Here is a 19,740-nt window from a genome sequence, read left to right on the forward strand (position 1 = left end):
AAAGAGTGGGTTCAAGAGCGTCAAAATCTATGGCTAACCAGAACGATAGTGGAAGCACCGCCAGAAATGAAGATGCTTAAAAGACATCGCATCGACAATAACAAAGTAATGGAAGAATTCGATCAAGTTTTCCTACATATTTTTGTAATGTAAAAGTCCTAATGTGTTAAACGAGAGAATTAGTTTTTTTTGTCAGTATCCAATTTGTTTATTCAGCCCATAACAAAAAAAAGAAAAAATAATAACAGTAATAAATAAATTTAATTTACCTCATAATTTTTAATAATATATTGACTTTTAAAGAGTACTGCACTTTTTACTTTACCTGAAATGCACCAGCTTTGCAAAAAATTACTAATAATTTTAATAAAAAAATTGGGACATATAAAGATCCGCCAGGGTGTATATATAGGGATAGTTTTGGCATTATGAATTATAAGGTGTATAGATACAAAGGTGTATGTATATGTGCATTTCAAGTGTAAATTGATCATTTGTCTTCCTTAACAATATAGTATATTTTAATAGCAGATTATTATTTTTACTCATAAAAATTTAGAATATCGATAAATCTATCCATAAATAAACAAACGAATATAATTTTGTACTCATGAAAGGTAAAAAACTGTCATTTCTATAAGAATAAAATTATATTTTTGGTATTTTTGTTATAAAAAAATTATTTTTTTGATACAAAACTAATTATATTTATTCATAATTAAATTTATTAGTATTGTAATTAGACTAATAATATACAGTTAAACACATATACATTTATACAAAAATTCATTATAAGATTTAATTTTTTTCTTTTTACACAGCACTTTTGATAGTGATACATATAAAAATACGGAACAACCATATATTTCACTTCAATTTAACATGTTAGAATCTTAACAATATTAAGGCTATTTATTTCTCTATCAGTGACTAATCCATTTTATAAGGCACGCTAATATGAGAATAAAGTTGTTTCAATCAATTTGATCCCATTGTTAAATCAATTTAATCATCAAGTATTAAGGAAAACAATTCAATTATCTTTATTTAACATTTAATTTACTAATACTACATATTATTAAATTTTAATATTATGTTAGGTAGCTCATAATTAGAACAACAAAATTTTTTAACTTTTTAATTAAAATATAAATAAATGATGTAATTATTACTTTTTAATTAGTAAATTTTAGTTAGAATAATTCTTCACATACAAATGTTTTTTTATACAAATCTTTACAACTCATTTAGGGGTGAGCACGGGTAGCGGGTACCCGAACCAATTAAATTGGTTTTGGAACCAATGGGTAATCGGGTCCAACCCAAACCAAACTGATGATCTTTGTTAGTGATTGGTTCGGATATCGGTTCTGGAGTGCGGAACCCGAACCAACCCGCGAATCCGATCATATATTAATTAAATAAAAAAATAAAAAATATATATGACTTTTTCATTAGACAAAAATAATCACTATTAATATGTATGGATTTTAATGAGTTTAGTTTTTAATGTATTTGGTATTTAACATGTTTGGATTATTTCTATTGATGTTACATGTTTATTGTACTTGTTGAATTTTTAAGATAAAAATTTGGTTTTTTTTATGAATTTCAAAGTCATTGGGTACCCAATTATCCGAACCGAACCAATCCATTCTTAATAGGTTTGGTTTGGTTTGGGTATATGTATCAAACAATACAAATCCGAACCAAACCAAACCAATTATATTTTGATCGGTTCGATTCTAATTTTACCATAAACCCGAACCAAACCAACCCATGCTCACCCCTAAAGTCATTTATATTAACGCGTTTCGAACCGTTACTGCACCTTTCTTCTTCTTCTTCTTACTTCACGTTCTTCTTCTTCTTCCTCTTCTTCTTCTTTTCTTTCGTTTCTTGCCATCTCTTTCTCCTTCTTCATTTACGTGCTTTTCTCTCTGTTTTCTTTCTTCATTATTTTCGATTTCTATTGTTTTTTGACATCAAGCTCTGAAATCATTTTTGAAGAAGAAGAAGCAGCAAAAGATGAGGAGGAGAAAGAAAAAGAATTCAGAATGAATTATGCATAAGGTGTACTTCAACGAATTTTGGGTGTATTTCTTAAATCCTTTGGGTATAGTTTTGTAATCCTTTTGGTGTCGTTTGGGTGTATTTCTGTAATCGTTTGGGTGTATTTCTGAAGTTCCATTATCTTCAAATATGGTAAGAAACTCGTTTTCATGGAGGAAGAAGAAGAAGAGTCGTTCATAATGTATGGTGAGTAACGCGCTTTGGAAACAGGAAATGGTTGAATAAAGTGCGTTTATTTACTCTTGAACGTGGGAGTATAATGCGTGTGTTTTGTTGAACTTGTGCCAATTTATAAGACTTATAATAAGCCAAAAAGACTTGTATGTGTACTCTTTTAATTAATTATTGTTTCCTTAACTTTATAGAGTTGCAAACTCCCGTTCACAACACATTTGGCAGAGACACGATTAACAGCTATTCATTCCCATTTGTTGAAGTCTTAGCTTCTAGCTAAATGGTTCGTAAGCGATTTCAGGCACAGGAACCCAAAACAGGTAGCTTTTCTAGCAACACAAAAATTGAATTATTGGATCTCACGTATTCTAGTACCATTTCAATTTCGGCTGACCATTTATAATAGTATCCAACCTTGCACACAAGCTGTTCGATGAAATGTTTCACACAAGTATCTTAGAGCTTTTGTTATTTTCTTTTAGTTTACAAATTGCATCACCAATAACTAGAATGCACTTAAGACTAGTTAATCTAGTTTGAGCCAAATCAGTTTATTATTTAGTTTTTTAATTTATTATTTATATGACTCACCCAACCACTTGAATCAGTCTGGAGGAAGCTTTATTTCATCTATTTATTGAAGTTTGATCGGGACATTGGGTTTCTTTACTGTTTTTAAATGCAGGTCTATACTATGCTCAGAACTTCCTAAAGAAAATTGGGTTAGGAAAAGAGAACTATTACTTCTGGAAACAAATCGGTAAGGCTTTGCTTTGCACCTACGCAATTGCAGGTGCAGTGTGGCTATACAACGAGACATCACCACTGGGGTGGTGGACATTGAAGCCGCGACCAAAAGAAGAGTGGGAACTAGCCCACTTGTATGAGTACCGGCAGTTCCCATACCCCGGAGATGAGGAAGCAATGCAGGAGTTCATTGCAAAGGGTGGAATGATTGGAACAACCATTGGTCCTAAAGGGACTATTGAGACTGATAAGGATGCATTGAATTACCAGAAACAGCTACAGGATAAGAAGTTTGAGCAAGAAGCTCTGAAAATGTGGATGAGGATGAGGAATGAGGTCATTGCTGAGCTTCAGGAACAAGACTTTGATTTGGAATGACTCTAGTGAAACTTGACAATTAGATAATATGAACTTTTTGTGTGGCTGAAAAACAAAATGTTGGGAAAACAGTTCATGGTAGTAAATAGATTTTGCATATTAAAGGGTTTCAGTTTTATAATCTCAATAAATAGACTTTGTATAAGTGTAAAAGGCTAATCATTCTGTTCTTTGATAATGAATAACGTGTCTTACCCTGTAATTTACCTTTTTGTTTGTAAGTTTTATTCTTTACAATGTTCATGCAGTTGGAATGCAATAGAATTATCAAATGGATAATTGCCGCTTTTGTAAAGCTTTTATCTATTCTAAAATAATAACAAGCAAACGCAAAACGAATATTCTAAAACGTGATTAGGAAAGTTTTTTTTTTCCTGCTGTTGGATTCACCAGTGAGTCAGTGACTTCTATTCTCGTTGCATAATGTAAATATTGTATAATTGGTAGAGTAAAGAAGAAGCAATCGGTACGCAAATTCATAGTAAAGCAATATTACTAACCGTGTATGGATGACTTAAACGGTTAAACCAAATGGAAAAAAGGAACACTTGGTTTGGTTGTTATGAACGGTGACGGTATACCAAAAATATAAATTTTTTGTATATAAATAATTTTAAAATGACTCAAAAATATGATAAAAAAAGAGTTAAATTTTTTTGAAAGGTGTTGGGTAAAAGAATGGAATCTAAAAAAAATACTTTGAAGAATTGAATTTTTTTAGTGGGAACTAAATGAGTGGAAATGGATTGATTGGATTTAGAGCGTAAAGAGTATCCTCTAGTTAAAAAGAAAATCAAACTAGATGTTCCTTCATTAATGCCACATGTCATGAGCATCCCTTTTATTTGGACACCTTCTTGTCATGGACACCCAAGAACTTTAGTTTAACTTGTGAGAATTAACTTCCTCTATTTTTAGTTAAAAAGACTTGAAATGATAGGAATACCTAAAAATATTTTCTGTCAACTACCTTATTTAGTAACAAGTCTTGAAGCAAAAGGAGTAGGTCAAAACATCACATTGTAATCATTGGACAATGGATTCTCTCCTCAAAATAGTTTTACACTATAAAAGGGCATCAAGCCACCTCTTTAAAGGATTTTTTTTTTCTGAAACTTAGAAGCTCAAAATCCTATCTTTTTCTCTCCTCAAATTTCTCTCATTGTTCTTCATTTTATTCATCAACTTTACAAGCAAAATTAGCATTTGGGTGTTACGTTCTACCAGAACACCCGACAACAAAACTAATCAACCTCTGTCCACTCTAAGAAAGTTTATTCATCCTCTTATGATATTAGTAGAGGTCTCAATACTTGTTCTCCACCTCTATTCTTCATCATTAGTTCTTGTATTATTTATTTGCCATTAATAAAAGTATTTTTCTTACAAATTTATTTACTCCAAATCTCTCATCTTAACCATTTTTCACTTAATCTATTTTTTCACAAAACTTATCCTACTCAAACGTTTTCCTCGAAAGAACGAGTGAATTTATAGTAAAATATTCACCTATTTTTACTCCACTTGTCCCCACTACCTATTATAAATAGGTGGATACTACAATGAAGACTTTATTATTGTCTTCATGTAAAAATATTTTCTTTTGACCTTTAAATGATGGATTGGAGAGTTAGATTTTGATATTTATAAAAGTGTTGTCTTTATTTAAAGTGTGGCTAAATAAATAAATCATACTTTTAAACAAAGCATTTTTATGAAAAGATGTTTTTGCCATCATTTAAGTAGTTGCCTTATAAATATCAAGTGTTTCATTGAAGTTATATAGGATGCACATTTTTATAGATAAATATCATTTATAATTTTACGCATCAAAACCGAACATGTCCTAACTGTTGGATGTTTCCGTTAATCTGAATAATTGTGATCAGCTTACAAGTTACAACCTTTTAGCTCATGCATCAGCAAGTTGTAAATACTATGAAGTAAAATGTTATTATAGCATTTGAGATATCATACTACCAGTTCATATAATTTCATACAACAAAATATAACATTTATTTTGTTTCTTTTACCAAAATCATTAGTAAATTTGCAACTAAAATTTATCATTGTAATTATTGTAGTTCATCTCTTGACAACAATAATTACATCTATATATTTTTCTACAACCAGATACAAATCCAAACAATACAATTTTAGAATACACTTCTGGATATTTGCTGCAAATCGTTGAGGCTACTACTCTTGCTAGACTTGCTTCTTCTATAACTCTTTGAAGATGTCAAATACTCAAATAGAATCTGTACAAGATGTCTCTGGTACAGATTGAGAGATGGATCGAGAACTTGCGGGTTGAGGCAGATGCCGGATCACTTGCCTGGAGCAATGGGGGGTGGTACCTGCAAAGACACTCCGACGCTCAAGTCAGAATGGATCTAAGAGGTAGAAAGTGTGAGGAATGAATGAATATCTGGAGGGACCTGGGTCCTCTATTTATAGACGATGATAGTTATCTTATCTTATCTTGTTTGGCTAAGATAAGAGAGGTGTTTGAATTTGAAAGTTGGTTAGGAGCTTTGAAGGGCCGGTTCTGGGCCTTCAGGTCGAAACGGTTCGTTCCCGAGTAACCGGGTACGAGGACCGTTCCGTGCGCAGGATCCGTGGGTCGGATCCGTAACAGTTGCCCCCGCAGCGGGAGAGCGAGCGAGATCGGTCTGTCGCTGGGAGACGTTTGTTTTCGTTGTGGGCTCAATTTTTTCTCGGGTGCCCGTCTGGTTCCTTTGAGATGAGGTCGGCGTCTTGGTTTCGTGTTGTGGAAGATTCGTCTGACCGTTTAGGTCTGACGTGACTCTTCCGTATCAGTCGCGCCCGTTGCGTTCTTCGAGGCGTCACTTTTTTCGATGGGGGTATTTATTGCGAGCCGCGTTTTTTCTTTTTTGCCCTTGCATTTGCTTTGCTTTCTGGGGGTATTTTCGTCGTTTTACTTTTTTCAAAAACCGTTTTGGTTTTCCTTCTTCAGTTCCCTCGTTTTTCTTTATTTCTCTATTGCTTCTTTTTCCAATCAGAGCATTTTCCATTCTCCATTTCGCATTCTGTGGTTTCGACTGGTCTTCTTCTGTGGCATTTTTCCTTTGGGTTCACTTCCTTTGATTTATCAGGTTGATATTTCTCTGTTTTTTTTGTTTCTTCTGCCTTATCTTCTTCTGCCTTTGTTTCATTTCTGCTAAGTGTGGATTGGGAGTAGTTTTATGGTGTAAGATAGCTTTGTTGGGGTAGTGGGTTCCATAAGGGGGGCGAGTGCCACCGTATAATTGGTGGTGTATGGTGGTGTTTGTTTTGGTTTCATCCGCCGTTTTCTGCCGTGGATTTTGGCTGACGGTGGTGCTCGTCGCTATTTTAGGTATGGCTCGTCGAAGGATGGAGGGTGTGAGGGCTCCGGTGGCCCCGGCGGGGGGTGTCCCCGGTCTTTTCTCTTGGGTCACTAGTGATGTCTGGGGGACGCCATCGCGGGTGACGGAGGCTGATCTCCAAAGGCTTCGTGATGAAGGGGCTGTCTGTGGGGGTGGCGATGCTGAACGCCACTATGAACTTTCTCTTCCTGGGGTTGACGAGAGGGTTTGTTATACCAATCTCAACTCCCCGACTGTGCCGGATTGGATGTGGGTGTATGAGGCGATGTTTACCCAGCTTGGTGTTCGGCTTCCCTTCTCCCCTTTTGTTCAGCAGTTATTGAGCCGGTGCTCCGTGGCACCGTCCCAGCTACATCCGAATAGCTGGGCGGCGATACGGTCTTTTGAGCTTGTCTGTGATTTTTTGGAGCTCCCTGCTTCCGTAAACGTTTTCCTTTTTCTTTTCTTGTGTACCCTTCCGACCAAGGAGGGAAAGCACAAGAAAGGGTATGTGTCTTTCAGTGCTCAGCCCCATCGTCGGGTTTTCGGTTTGTATGAAGATTCCTTTCATGGTTTTAAGAGTGGTTATTTTAAGGTTCGTCCCGTGAGGGGGCATCATCCTTTTTGGTTGACGTTGGAGGGTGAACGTCGATTCCCCACTTATTGGAACTTTAAGGCGGGTCCGTCCGTGTTTACTCGGGTTTCGAAGGAGTTCCTGTCCCCGAAGGAGCGGGATATCGCTCTTGTTCTGTGGCAGTTATTTGGAGAGCGTCCTCTTAATCCTCAGGACGTGATGGGTGATCCGGTTGCTTGCCGGTCGTATGTTGGTGTGTGTCTGTTTTTTCTTGGTTTTTATGTTTTGTTTCCCGTTTTCGTAACTTGGGATTTTTGTTTTCTTGCAGTTGAGATGGCTGGTGGCTTGACATCCTTGGCACGTTTGAAGGCGGCGATGGCCCAGGAGGAGAGGTCGTCGTCCCCGGCTACTCCTGTTTCTAACCCCGTCGTGGGGTCGCGGGCCGTTTCTCAAGAGGTGGTTTCCTCGGGTGTGCGGGCCGATGCCCAGGTTTCTCCTGGCCCTGCGAACTCGCCTGAGGTTGTCGTGGTGACGGCCGCTGAGGCTTCTCGGAAGAGAAAAAGGCATGAGGGGCCGAGCAGCGAGACCTTTGAGGAAGAGGATCTTGTGCCTAGCGTGATGGACCGACGCTTTGATGCCCTGGGGTTCCTCGGAGCCATTTTTTGATGGCTGTGATGTTTCGTTTCAGGCCAAGTCGGTGTATCGTGCCCTCCTTCGGTCTGCCGTTGTTGTTCGGAAGGCTGAGCCTGTGATGGCTCAGGTTGGTTTGTTGGATAAGAAGCTTCATCACTCCTAGACTGAGGTGGCTAAGTTGAAGGAGGAGCTTGAGGCTGCCGAGGCTGCGAAGGAGAGGGCAGTGAAGTCTTCTGAGGAAGCCGGGGCAGAGATTCTCCGACTTGCCGAGGTTGAGGCTTCGCTTCTTTCCCAATTGGCAGAGGAGCGGCAGCGGGATTCAGATGCGGGTTCTCAAGCTGCCGTGCTTCTCGCTGAGTCGGAGACTTTGAAGGCCGAGATTGTTGCCTTGAAGCGGGAGAAGACGGAGCTATTGGGTGATGCGAAGGATGCGATTGCGGCTACCGAGGAGACAATGAGGGCTCAGGCTTTAGTGCTGGCTCCGGGAGTGGATGGGTCCGTAATGGGAGCCTTCAAGACTGTTCGTGACGCCAGATTGTCGACCTTGAGTAGCTTTCTTATCTTTGTAATTTTGTATTTTTTGTTTAGACTTGATTTGTTTTTCGGAAATTTTGGTTTGGCCGTGGGCCGTGTAACCGTGACTTCATAATTTCGTTTTTCGTTTAATGACTATTTCGGCCGTTCGGGCCTTTTTATATATTCCGTTTAAAGCTATTCCGTTTTATTGGTTTCCTCGGGCCGTCGTTTGGTCGGGTTTTTGTGGATATCCGTGTGTTGGGCCTGGGGGGTGATCAGTCCCTCAATCGTGGCCGCGTTTTTGTTTTGTATTTGAAACGTTAAAAAAGGGTGGAAATAGCCTTTTGATGAAATATTTAAAGTTTGGGCCTCGTTAAAACCTTCCATTAGTGGGGGAAAGAGTACCCGAGTTTGATACTTAAGCGAAAGTAAAAGTTCAAGAGTCGAAAAATGGGAAGATACATAAATAAATAAAGGTGAGGGAAAGGGGGGGTGATTTAGTTGGGTTGGCCTAGGTGTAGTATCGCCGTAAATTGGCGGCGTTCCAAGTCCTCGGAACTTCGACGCCGTTAAGCCGTTCGAGTTTATATGCTCCCTTTCCGATTACCGCTTTGATCCTGTATGGTCCTTCCCAGTTGGGAGTGAGTTTCCCTTCTCCTGGGGTCGGGGGACCGATATCGTTTCGTCGTAAGATGAGGTCGTCAGTTGCGAATTCTCGCTGGATGACTCCGTGGTTGTATCTTAGGCTGATTCTCTGTTTTAGGGCTAGCTCTCTTAGATGGGCTATGCTTCTTGTTTCGTCAATGAGGTCTCGTTCTGCTTCTTCGTCGTTACCTCCGACCGTTTTTCTGGGGCTTGGGTCTCCGATCTCCACCGGAATGACCGCCTCCACACCGTATGTTAATCGGAAAGGTGTTTCTCCCGTGGTCGTCTGAGGTGTGGTTTGGTATGACCATAGGACCGATCCGAGTTCGTCGACCCATAGTCCTTTGGCTTCGCTGAGCTGCTTTTTGAGTCCTTTGACGATTATTTTGTTCGTGAATTCCACCTGTCCGTTTGTCTGAGGGTGTTCTACCGAGCTGAAGCGGTGAGATACACGTAGCCCTTCTAGAAATTCTCTGAACTTTTTGTCGGCAAATTGGGTTCCGTTGTCCGAGATAACGATCTCGGGGATCTCGAATCGGGTGATGATCTGTCACCAGAGGAATTTTCGGCATTGGGTTGCTGTTATGGAGGACAGGGGTTCGGCTTCGATCCATTTAGTGTAGTAGTCTATGGCAACGATGAGGTATCTGAGTTGGCCGGGTGCCGTAGGGAAGGGCCCGACAAGGTCGATACCCCAGGTGTCGAACGGCCGTTCTGCCGATATGGTGCTGAGCTGGTGAGGGGCGGCTTAGTGGATATTGGCGTGCCTTTGGCATTTGTCGCAGTTTTTAACTATTTGTATGGAGTCTCGGATGATTGCGGGCCAGAAGTAGCCTGCCCTGATGACCTTTTGGGCCAACGTTTTGCCTCCGACATGGTGGCCGCAGCAGCCTTCGTGGATTTCACAGAGTATGTACTCCGTGTCCCCGGGTTCAACACATTTGAGCAGGGGTTGCGAGAATCCGCGTTTGTAGAGTTGTCCTGCGACAATAGTATAGTTGGCGGCTTCCCTTGTTATTCGCTTTCCCTCTTTGGGGTCTGGCGGTAGTGTTCCATCGAGGAGGTACTGTAGGATAGGGTAGGTCCAAGATCCATGGTTTGAGAATGTCAGATGAGCGTTGGTGGTTGTTGACACGGAGGGTGATTTGACGACTTCCTGGATTAGCGACTTGTTACCGTGTCCAGGTTTAGTACTTGCTAGTTTGGAAAGCAGGTCTGCCCTGGCGTTTCGTTCTCTAGGAACGTGCTGTATGGTAACGTGCTCGAATCCTTCTTTTAGTTTGTTTACCTTGGCGAGGTATTGTTGGAGTAGGGGATCTCGTGTCTGGTAGTCTCCGTTAATTTGGGAGCTGATTACTTGGGAATCGGTATTTACCTCTATGATTTTCGCTCCGACCTCCCGGGCTAGGGCTAGGCCTGCCAAGAGGGCCTCGTATTCTGCCTGGTTGTTTGAGGTCGAGAATTCGTACCGTACTGACTGTTCGATTATGACTCCGTTGTGGCTTTCGAGTATGACTCCGGCGCCTCCGGAAGTGATGTTTGAGGAGCCGTCAACGTGTAGCTTCCATGACTCGGGGGTGGGGTCTCCTGGTGTCATTTCGGCGATAAAGTCGTCCATGGCTTGTGCTTTGATCGCGTATCGGGGTTCGAACTTGATATCGAACTGGGATAGTTCGATGGACCATGCTAGCATTCTACCTGCTAGGTCGGGTTTCTGTAATACCTGCTTAACCGCTTGGTCGGTTCGGACCGTCACGGAATGGGCCTGGAAGTATTGTCGCAGGCGCCGGGAGGCCGTAAGGAGTGCGAAAGCTAGCTTTTCTAAGCGTGAGTAACGGCTCTCCGCGTTCTGTAAGACCTTGCTTATGAAGTATACGGGTTTTTGCTCTTTTTTCTCGTCTTCACGGATAAGTGCTGTTGCGAGCACCTCTTCCGTTATGGAGAGGTACAGGTAGAGTGTTTCCCCTGTCTGGGGTTTGGCGAGGATTGGTGGTTCCGTTAGGACTTTCTTAAAATGTTGGAAAGCTTCTTCACATTCCGTCTCCCATTTGAAAGGTGTTCCTTTTTTCATTAGTTTGAAGAAGGGGATTGCCTTTTGAGCCGATGCCCCGAGGAAACGTGATAACGCCGTCAATTGGCCGGTGAGTTTTTGGATCTCTTTGAGGTTTTTTGGGCTTGTCATTTCGAGGATGGCACGACATTTTTCTGGGTTTGCTTCAACTCCGCGTTGTGTGATCATGAAGCCGAGAAATTTTCCTGCCTCCATTCCGAAGGCACATTTTGTTGGGTTGAGCCACATTTGGTGCTTTCGTAGGGTGTTCATGATGACTTTGAGGTCGTTAGTGAGTTGTTCGCCGGATTCAGTTTTGGCGAGCATGTCGTCTATATAGACTTCTAATTTGCTTCCGGACAGGCAGGAAAATATTTTGTTGATGAGTCTTTGATAGGTGGCTCCGGCATTTTTTAGGCCGAAGGGCATCATTGTGTAGCAGTATGTCCCGTCTGGGGTGATGAACGCTGTCTTCTCTTCGTCTGGTCGGTGCATCGGGATCTGGTTGTAGCCGGAATATGCGTCCATGAAGCTGAGGTATCGGTGGCCGGATGCGGCGTCTACTAGTCCATCGATGTTTGGTAGGGGAAAGGCATCTTTTGGGCAGGCCTTGTTGAGGTCCGTGTAGTCGACGCACATTCGCTATTTCCCGTTAGATTTCTTTACTAGCACGACGTTTACTAACCAGGTCGTGTAGGGGAGTTCCCTGATGAAGTTGGCTTCGAGTAGGGCTTTAACTTGCTTTTTGACCTCGGCGGCCCGGTCAGGTGACATTTTTCGTCTCCTTTGTGCCACGGGTTTGGCTTTGGGATCTACGGCGAGTCGGTGGGACATTAGGTCGGGGCTTATTCCCGGCATGTCGGCTGGTGTGAATGCAAACAAGTTTCTATTTTGTTTCAGGAGTTGAGAAAGTTCCTCTTTGAGGTCATATGGGAGGTTCCTATTAATGAAGGTGTATTCATCTTTGGTTGGCCCTATTTGTAGTTTTTCCATATCTCCTTCTGGTTCTGGCCTGGGTTGGCCGTCTTGTCGGGCGTCCAGATCGGCTAGGAATACCCCGGCCGCATCTCGGGACTTCTTCCTTAGGGCTAGGCTGGTGTTGTCGCATTCGGCTGCGACTTCTCGGTCCCCGTGGATGGTACCGACGGAGCCGTCGTCGGTTCTGAACTTCATAAGGAGGTATTTGGTAAAGATGACTGCGGAGAAGTCATTAATTGTTTTCCTTCCGAGGATCACGTTATAGGCTGTGGAGTCTTTTAGGACTACGAATTCAGATAGGATTGTTGTCTTCTGGCTACTCATTCCTATGGTGATGGGAAGTGTGATTGAGCCATCTGGTTTGAGAAAGTTGTCTCCGAGTCTCGTGACGCCGTTGCGGTGTGTTTGGAGGTTGTCGTTGTGGAGCCCAAGTTTATCGAAGGCTCCTCGGAAAAGAATGTTCGAGTCTGCCCCGGTGTCTACTAGTATCCTTCGCACTAGTCCTGTTCCGATTATTGCCGAGATGACGAAGGGGGCATCCTCGGGCGAGGTGCCGTGCTGGCAATCCTCTGGTAAGAAGGTTATCATGTTGTCGGCCGCAGCGGATGGGGTTTGGTTTCTGACAGCCATTACTTTGAGATCTTTTTTCATTGTTAGTTTTGACTTGCTTGATACGTCCTTGCCTGTGATGACATTTACTATGATGGTCGGATCTTCCTCCGGGCTTTCCCTGGGGGGTTGCTTTTGGGTTCTTGGGTTATGCCCTTCTCTTTCCGGCGACCTTTCTCTTTCCGCGCGTCTTGGTTCTCTGATGATTTTGGCAAATTCTGGGAGTTTGCCGTCTCGTATGGCTTGTTCAAGGGCGTCTTTAAGGTCAAAACAATCTTGTGTTTTGTGACCGTAACCCCGGTGGTAGTCGCAGTAGAGGGTTTTGTTGCCTGCCGTTCTTTCTTTGAGTTGTCGGGCTTTTGGAATGATGCCTCGATCTGCTATTTGGTGGTATATCTCGGTAATTGGTGCCGTCAGGGGCGTGTAGTTAGAGAATTTGCCGATTCTTGGTGGTCGGATGGTATTTGTCGGTCTGGGGTGGTCTCTTTGGTTCTCTCTGGGTGGTGGGTTTTGGCGAGAAGCCGAGTTGTCGTGTTGGGTGTTGCCGTTTGTTGGCGGCGACGACCTGGCTGACTTCTTCGTCATTGATGTAATCTCTGGCGACGTTCTGGATCTCGTGCATGGTCCATACTGGTTTAGTGGTGAGGTGTTTGCGAAAATCTTCGTTCATGAGTCCGTTGGTTAGGCAAAGGCTTGCGACGGAGTCCGTGAGTCCGTCGACCGTCAGGCATTCGTCGTTGAAGCGGTCGAGGTATTTCCTTGTGGATTCGTCTTGTTTTTGCGTGATCCCCAGTAAGCTGATGGGGTGTTTGGCTTTAGTGATTCTGGTTGTGAATTGGGCCATGAATTTTCGTGTTACATCGTGAAAATTGGCTATGGATCCGTTTGGGAGGGCGTTGAACCATTTGATCGCCGGTCCTGCCAGGGTTACCGGGAAGGCTCTGCATCGGACCGCATCGGCCGCTCCTTCCAGGTTCATTCTGGCCTCAAAGGCCGTTAGATGTTCCTGGGGATCTTTGGTTCCATCATATTTCATGTCGGTAGGTTTGTCGAAACCTTTGGGGAGTTTTGCTCTTAAGATTTTTTCTGTGAAGGGTGTAGCTCCCATTATTATATGGTCGTTTCTCGTGCGCTTGGTGTTTCGGTACCTCCGATCTTCGTCTGAGTAGTGTTGATGACTCGAATCTCGGGAAGCGCTGCGGTCGTGTTTCTTGTTGTATCGCCGTTCTGGCGATTTCTCGTGTCTGTGGTCGCGTGAGGTACTGCGACCGTTTCTACTGTCGTGTCGTCGGGTTGGCGACCTGCCGCGGTGAGACTTGGATCTGGAAGTTCCGTGGCTTCCGCGTTCGTTGTTGTGTTTTTCTCTACTGGTCAATTTGCCTTCGAGTTCCTGGACCCAGAGGCAGAGATCCTGGATGATCTGTGCTGCTTTGTCCCTAGCTTTCTCGGGATGTTGTTGGTCCGTGACGACGTGGTCGTTCGTGTGGTGAACAGTGCTTGCTATTCTTGCTTGGTTTGTGACCTCCCGGGGTTCTGGGGTTGGGTTAAGCGGTCGTGAGTTATCCTGGCTTGAGGGGGTTTCCTCCAGGACGTCCCCCATCCGGCCCAGCTGGCGCAAGTCCCCACAGACGGTGCCAATGTACAAGATGTCTCTGGTACGGGTTGAGAGATGGATCGAGAACTTGCGGGTTGAGGCAGATGCCGGATCACTTGCCTGGAGCAATAGGGGGTGGTACCTGCAAAGACACTCCGACGCTCAAGTCAGAATGGATCTAAGAGGTAGAAAGTGTGAGGAATGAATGAATACCTGGAGGGACCTGGGTCCTCTATTTATAGACGATGATAGTTATCTTATCTTATCTTGTTTAGCTAAGATAAGTGATGAGCGGATAATTTATACGCTTTTTGGCATTGTTTTTAGTATGTTTTTAGTAGGATCTAGTTACTTTTAGGGATGTTTTCATTAGTTTTTATGTTAAATTCACATTTCTGGACTTTACTATGAGTTTGTGTGTTTTTCTGTGATTTCAGGTATTTTCTGGTTGAAATTGAGGGACTTGAGCAGAAATCAGATTCAGAGGTTGAAGAAGGACTGCTGATGCTGTTGGATTCTGACCTTCCTGCACTCAAAGTGGATTTTCTGGAGCTACAGAACTCGAAATGGCGTGCTTCTAATTGCGTTGGAAAGTAGACATCCAGGGCTTTCCAGCAATATATAATAGTCCATACTTTGGCGAAGAATAGATGACGTAAACTGGCGTTCAACGCCAGCTTTCTGCCCAAATCTGGCGTCCAGCGCCAGAAAAGGAGCCAAAACCAGAGTTGAACGCCCAAACTGGCACAAAAGCTGGCGTTCAACTTCAAGAAGGACCTCTACACGTGCAACACTCAAGCTCAGCCCAAGCACACACCAAGTGGGCCCCGGAAGTGGATTTATGCATCAATTACTTACTTCTGTAAACCCTAGTAGCTAATTTATTATAAATAGGACCTTTTACTATTGTATTAGACATCTTTGATCAGTTGTATGCTATCTTAGATCACGTTTGAGAGCTGGCCTCTCGGCCATGCCTGGACTTTCACTTATGTATTTTTAACAGTAGAGTTTCTACACTCCATAGATTAAGGTGTGGAGCTCTGCTGTTCCTCAAAGATTAATGCAAAGTACTACTGTTTTCTATTCAATTCATCTTATTTCGCTTCTAAGATATTCATTCGCACTTCAACCTGAATATGATGAACGTGAAAATCATCATCATTCCCTATGAACGCGTGCCTGACAACCACTTCCGTTCTACCTTCGACTGAATGACTATCTCTTATATCTCTTAATCAGAATCTTCGTGGTGTAAGCTAGAATGATGGCGGCATTCAAGAGAATTCGGAAAGTCTAAACCTTGTCTGTGGTATTCCGAGTAGGATTCAATGATTGAATGACTGTGACGAGCTTCAAACTCGCGATTGCTGGGCGTAGTGACAGACGCAAAAGGATAGTAAATCCTATTCCAGCATGATCGAGAACCGACAGATGAATAGCCGTGCCGTGACAGGGTGCGTTGATCATTTTCACTGAGAGGATAAGATGAAAGCATTGACAAAGGTGATGCCTCCAGACAATTAGCCGTGCCGTGACAGGGCATTGGATCATTTTCCCGAGAGATGACCGAAAGTAGCCATTGACAGTGGTGATGTATCACATAAAGCCAGCCATGGAAAGGAGTAAGACTGATTGGATGAAGATAGCAGGAAAGCAGAGGTTCAGAGGAACGAAAGCATCTCTATTCGCTTATCTGAAATTCTCACCAATGATTTACATAAGTATTTCTATCCCTATTTTATTATATTATTTTCGAAAACTCCATAACCATTTGATATCCGCCTGACTGAGATTTACAAGGTGACCATAGCTTGCTTCATACCAACAATCTCCGTGGGATTCGACCCTTACTCACGTAAGGTATTACTTGGACGACCCAGTGCACTTGCTGGTTAGTTATGTGAAGTTGTGAAGATATGTTTAGACCATGGTTCTGTGTATCCGTTTTTGGTGCCATTGCCGGGGAATCAATTTCGAACAACAATTCACAACCTGAGTAGCAATTTCGCATACCAATAAGAGAGGTGTTTGAATTCGAAAGTTGGTTAGGAGCTTTGAAGGACCGGTTCTGGGCTTTCAGGTCGAAACGGTTTGTTCCCGAGTAACCGGGTACGAGGACCGTTCTGTGCGCAGGATCCGTGGGTCGGATCCGTAACAGAATCTTAACAAGCTATTGTCAAGATTATTTGGTGATGGCGAGTATCAAACACTACGGTTCCTCTAAACCATGAAATCTTGTCTTCATTCAACACATTTATGTTCCCTTTGCCAGCCATGCTACATTGGTTTCTACCCTAACACTATAATTTCGAGTAAGCTTCTGGCTAACATTCTCACTACCTTGCACATTAAGTTTCACCTTATCTTCTTCCCTCCTCTGCACGATTGAGCCGAACTTGCTCCACACTCGCTCGGCGCCACTTGTGGTCCTTCTTGGAACTCTTATGAATGCCAGTGCCAGCCCCATTGACATCATTATAAAGGTCATCATCCTTGGATGCAGAACCCTTGGAAGTGTGGTGACGGAGGATGCGAATGGGGGGAAGGGGAGGAGGAGGGGGATTGGATTCCTTTGAAGCTATTCATGGGAATGGTAGGGCGACGGTGACAAAAGGAAAGAAGGTGAGGTTTGGAAGTCGTTTTTAGTGTCAACATGTTATGTTAGAGTTGAATCTTGAAAGGGTATGACTATGGTAGTGAGTGAGAGTGAGCGCTGAGTAGTGTGTGAATTGAGAGATGGAATGAGTGAGTTCCAAGTAGTAGTAGCAGACACTTGATAGTAGCACTAGCTAGCTACTTCAGACACACGGTAGCACCACGTGTGTGGGGAACAGGAATGTTGATGTTGGTGCCCTTTTTTTCGCTTTTTGTTTTTTATTTTCCTTTTTCTTCTTCCATACTATTCTTGAATTTTATTTAAAGATTAAAATAGAAACTTTAAAAATATTATGAGTTTATTGATTTTTTTTAAATATTAGACTGCAGTTGATATTTGATATGGAAATGGCTCTTTTGGTGTGTAATCTGGATTTATGAAAAAAAAATTGCAGGACCAAAATCATCGGGTCCAACCAACAAGCTCAAATAGTGAGAACAACTTCGTTATTTGGACAACCAAGTGGGAGCAGCGTTGGAATTTACATGAGTTTGAGGAAGGGCAGTTTCATCAACTTGCTAAGAACATGCCATATGCACGCCTTGTTAGGCGCAGAGAAGAATTTTTTACCTCGTTGCCACTTGTCGAACATTAGATGTAGGTGGGACTGATTTTAAGTATGGACTCTCTTCTCTTCTTTCTTATACTCACTCAAACGAAACATTTTCCTTATCTCTTGAGTAATTTTCATTATCATAAAAGTTTGAGAGAGTTGAAAGAGTGGAAGTTAAAATGGTGATCTTATTCAACTTGAAGAATATATTATTGAATTTTTAAACTATTTTTATATGTAAGTTAATTTTTTTAATATTAGTTTTGATTAGTAATAATTATTGTTATTAATGTTGTTTAGAGACATATTTATTATATTAGTATTAGTGTAGTTTAGAAACTTAATTTAGTTATGTCAGTTATAAATGCTGTAATTTTTTAATATATTTAAGTATAATACAAAAAATCTATGTGATTAGTTAACATGTTAGAGTATGTGGAGTAATTTGTTTAGTATATTTATAGTTTATATAAAATTGATGTGATTAGTTAAACTTTAGATTATGTGTTATAATTTTTTAAAAAATATATTTAGGATTAATAAAAAATATTTTATTAGTAAGACTATAAATTAAAGTATAATTGTTAGACAAAAGGGAGAAGAAATTCATGTCTGAATCCAAGGAACATGGAAGAAGAGGAGAAATTGGTGTTTATGACAGAGGAAGATTATTTTAAGGAACTGGAGACATATACTAAGAGTCTATTTAGTCGTGTATTTGCAGATAAGGTATTTTTAATAGGAATAATTGACAATGCATTGAAGGTTGTCTAAGGAAGGCCGGATGGATTCAGATCCGTGGAATTAGGATCAAACCAATTCCAATTCTTCTTTGAGAACAATAGTAATAAAAGGGTGAAGGAGTCGATTCGGATGGCTGCTTTTGGAGGTAAGGTATTGAAATATGAGCGTATTGGGATCTTCTACACCTATTATAATCACTTTGGATATGATTCAAAGTACTATCATATCTTCATGTCAAACTCTATTTCAGGTGATATTAAAGTGGAAAGCATTGGCGACTAAGTCAAGGCTAATCAGGTAGGAAAAAGAATTGACAATAACGGTAGTGATAATGCAAGTAATTTCAGCAATCAACAATCTAAGCCTTCACAACAACAAAAAAAGCCTGCCCTTTCTTAATTACTTGAAAGTTTCTCTAAGCTAAATATGAAGGATGAAAGGAATGAAGTTTCAAGGAGTACAGAATCTCCCAACCAAATTTCAGAGTTAGCTTTGTAGTCAATGACAAAATCTGATTCTCCTATTATGTTAGAAGATATCACAAGCTCCATGAATAAAATTCAAGAAGATAATTGTAACACCCTACCATACAGAGTCTTATGCTTAAGTCATAATTTAGAGATGGCAAGGTATTACGACCTCTAAAACAAAAATTTAGTACGTATAGTAGTATGAATAATTGATTATAACTAGGAGCCTTTGTAGAAAAAGGGGTAAACAAAAACCGTAACTCGAAACGCAACACTCCGATCGATAACGTAACGAGCAAAGGATAAGCTAGTGCAAGATCATATATATAAAGAGTGTCAAAAACAGGAATATCAAGACTCAAAACCCGGTTGCGAAGATAACCGGTCCGAGCATAGCAATATATACATATAATAAAATAAGGAAAACCCCAAGAAAAACCCAAAGGGACACAAATACAAAAACCTATTCTCCAAAATCTCCTATAAGAGGAGTCATCACAGTTTGTATTATTTAATGGAGATAGAAGTATCTAAACAAGATATATAAATCACAATAGAGTCCCGAGAACAAAGGATCTTCGCTAATCCAGAAGTCTCCAGCATGCCTCAATGAGAAGCCTCGCGTCCTGCATCTGAAAACCACAAAATCCGCATGGGTGAGAACCAGAGGTCCCCAGCACGGTAACAGCTTCCACATATATAATACATAATAATAGAGGAAAGCCGAAGGCAATCCTAGAACTTCCTCCAGATAATATCAAAGCTTATAAACAAGCTAAACCGTAAGCGGCAACTGACTAAAGATTCTTCAGTCTAACTAATACTTCCCTTTCCAATTCCTTCAGACCTCCCAACCACCAGCAGGAGTATAATATGGCAAACACAGTTATATCAGACAAGAGATATACAAATAAGAACAGATAGGGCATTTAGACAATTAGCAAGTAATATGCAGTCAAATAGGCAATCTCAAACAATTCATGTAGAATGCTT

The 19,740-nt window shown here is 41.5% G+C and overlaps 2 protein-coding genes across 2 annotated transcripts; one reads left to right on the forward strand and one right to left on the reverse strand.

Annotated features, from left to right (window-relative positions):
• The first annotated feature begins 2,396 nt into the window (after positions 1–2,396).
• LOC112720630 (uncharacterized) lies at positions 2,397–3,667 on the forward strand. The gene is made up of 2 exons (XM_025771634.3): positions 2,397–2,567; positions 2,933–3,667. The coding sequence occupies exons 1-2, from the start codon at positions 2,528–2,530 to the stop codon at positions 3,370–3,372; spliced, it is 480 nt and encodes a 159-aa protein (XP_025627419.1). The 5' UTR covers positions 2,397–2,527; the 3' UTR covers positions 3,373–3,667.
• An 8,115-nt stretch (positions 3,668–11,782) lies between these two features.
• On the reverse strand, positions 11,783–12,748 carry LOC140176080 (uncharacterized). Its single transcript, XM_072205942.1, has one exon. It carries the CDS (start codon positions 12,746–12,748, stop codon positions 11,783–11,785), a length of 966 nt encoding a protein of 321 aa, XP_072062043.1.
• Positions 12,749–19,740: the final 6,992 nt, after the last annotated feature.

The sequence above is a fragment of the Arachis hypogaea genome, chromosome 11 (genome assembly GCF_003086295.3).
Source record: "Arachis hypogaea cultivar Tifrunner chromosome 11, arahy.Tifrunner.gnm2.J5K5, whole genome shotgun sequence".
NCBI classification, from domain to species: domain Eukaryota; kingdom Viridiplantae; phylum Streptophyta; class Magnoliopsida; order Fabales; family Fabaceae; genus Arachis; species Arachis hypogaea.

Excerpts from the sequence above, each read along its gene's own strand:
- LOC112720630 (XM_025771634.3), top strand. The coding sequence starts at position 2,528 with ATGGTTCGTAAGCGATTTCAGGCACAGGAACCCAAAACAG. Across the intron at positions 2,568-2,932 it reads GGCACAGGAACCCAAAACAG|GTCTATACTATGCTCAGAAC; the intron begins GTAGCTTTTCTA and ends TTTTAAATGCAG.
- LOC140176080 (XM_072205942.1), bottom strand. The coding sequence starts at position 12,748 with ATGGCTGTCAGAAACCAAACCCCATCCGCTGCGGCCGACAACATGATA.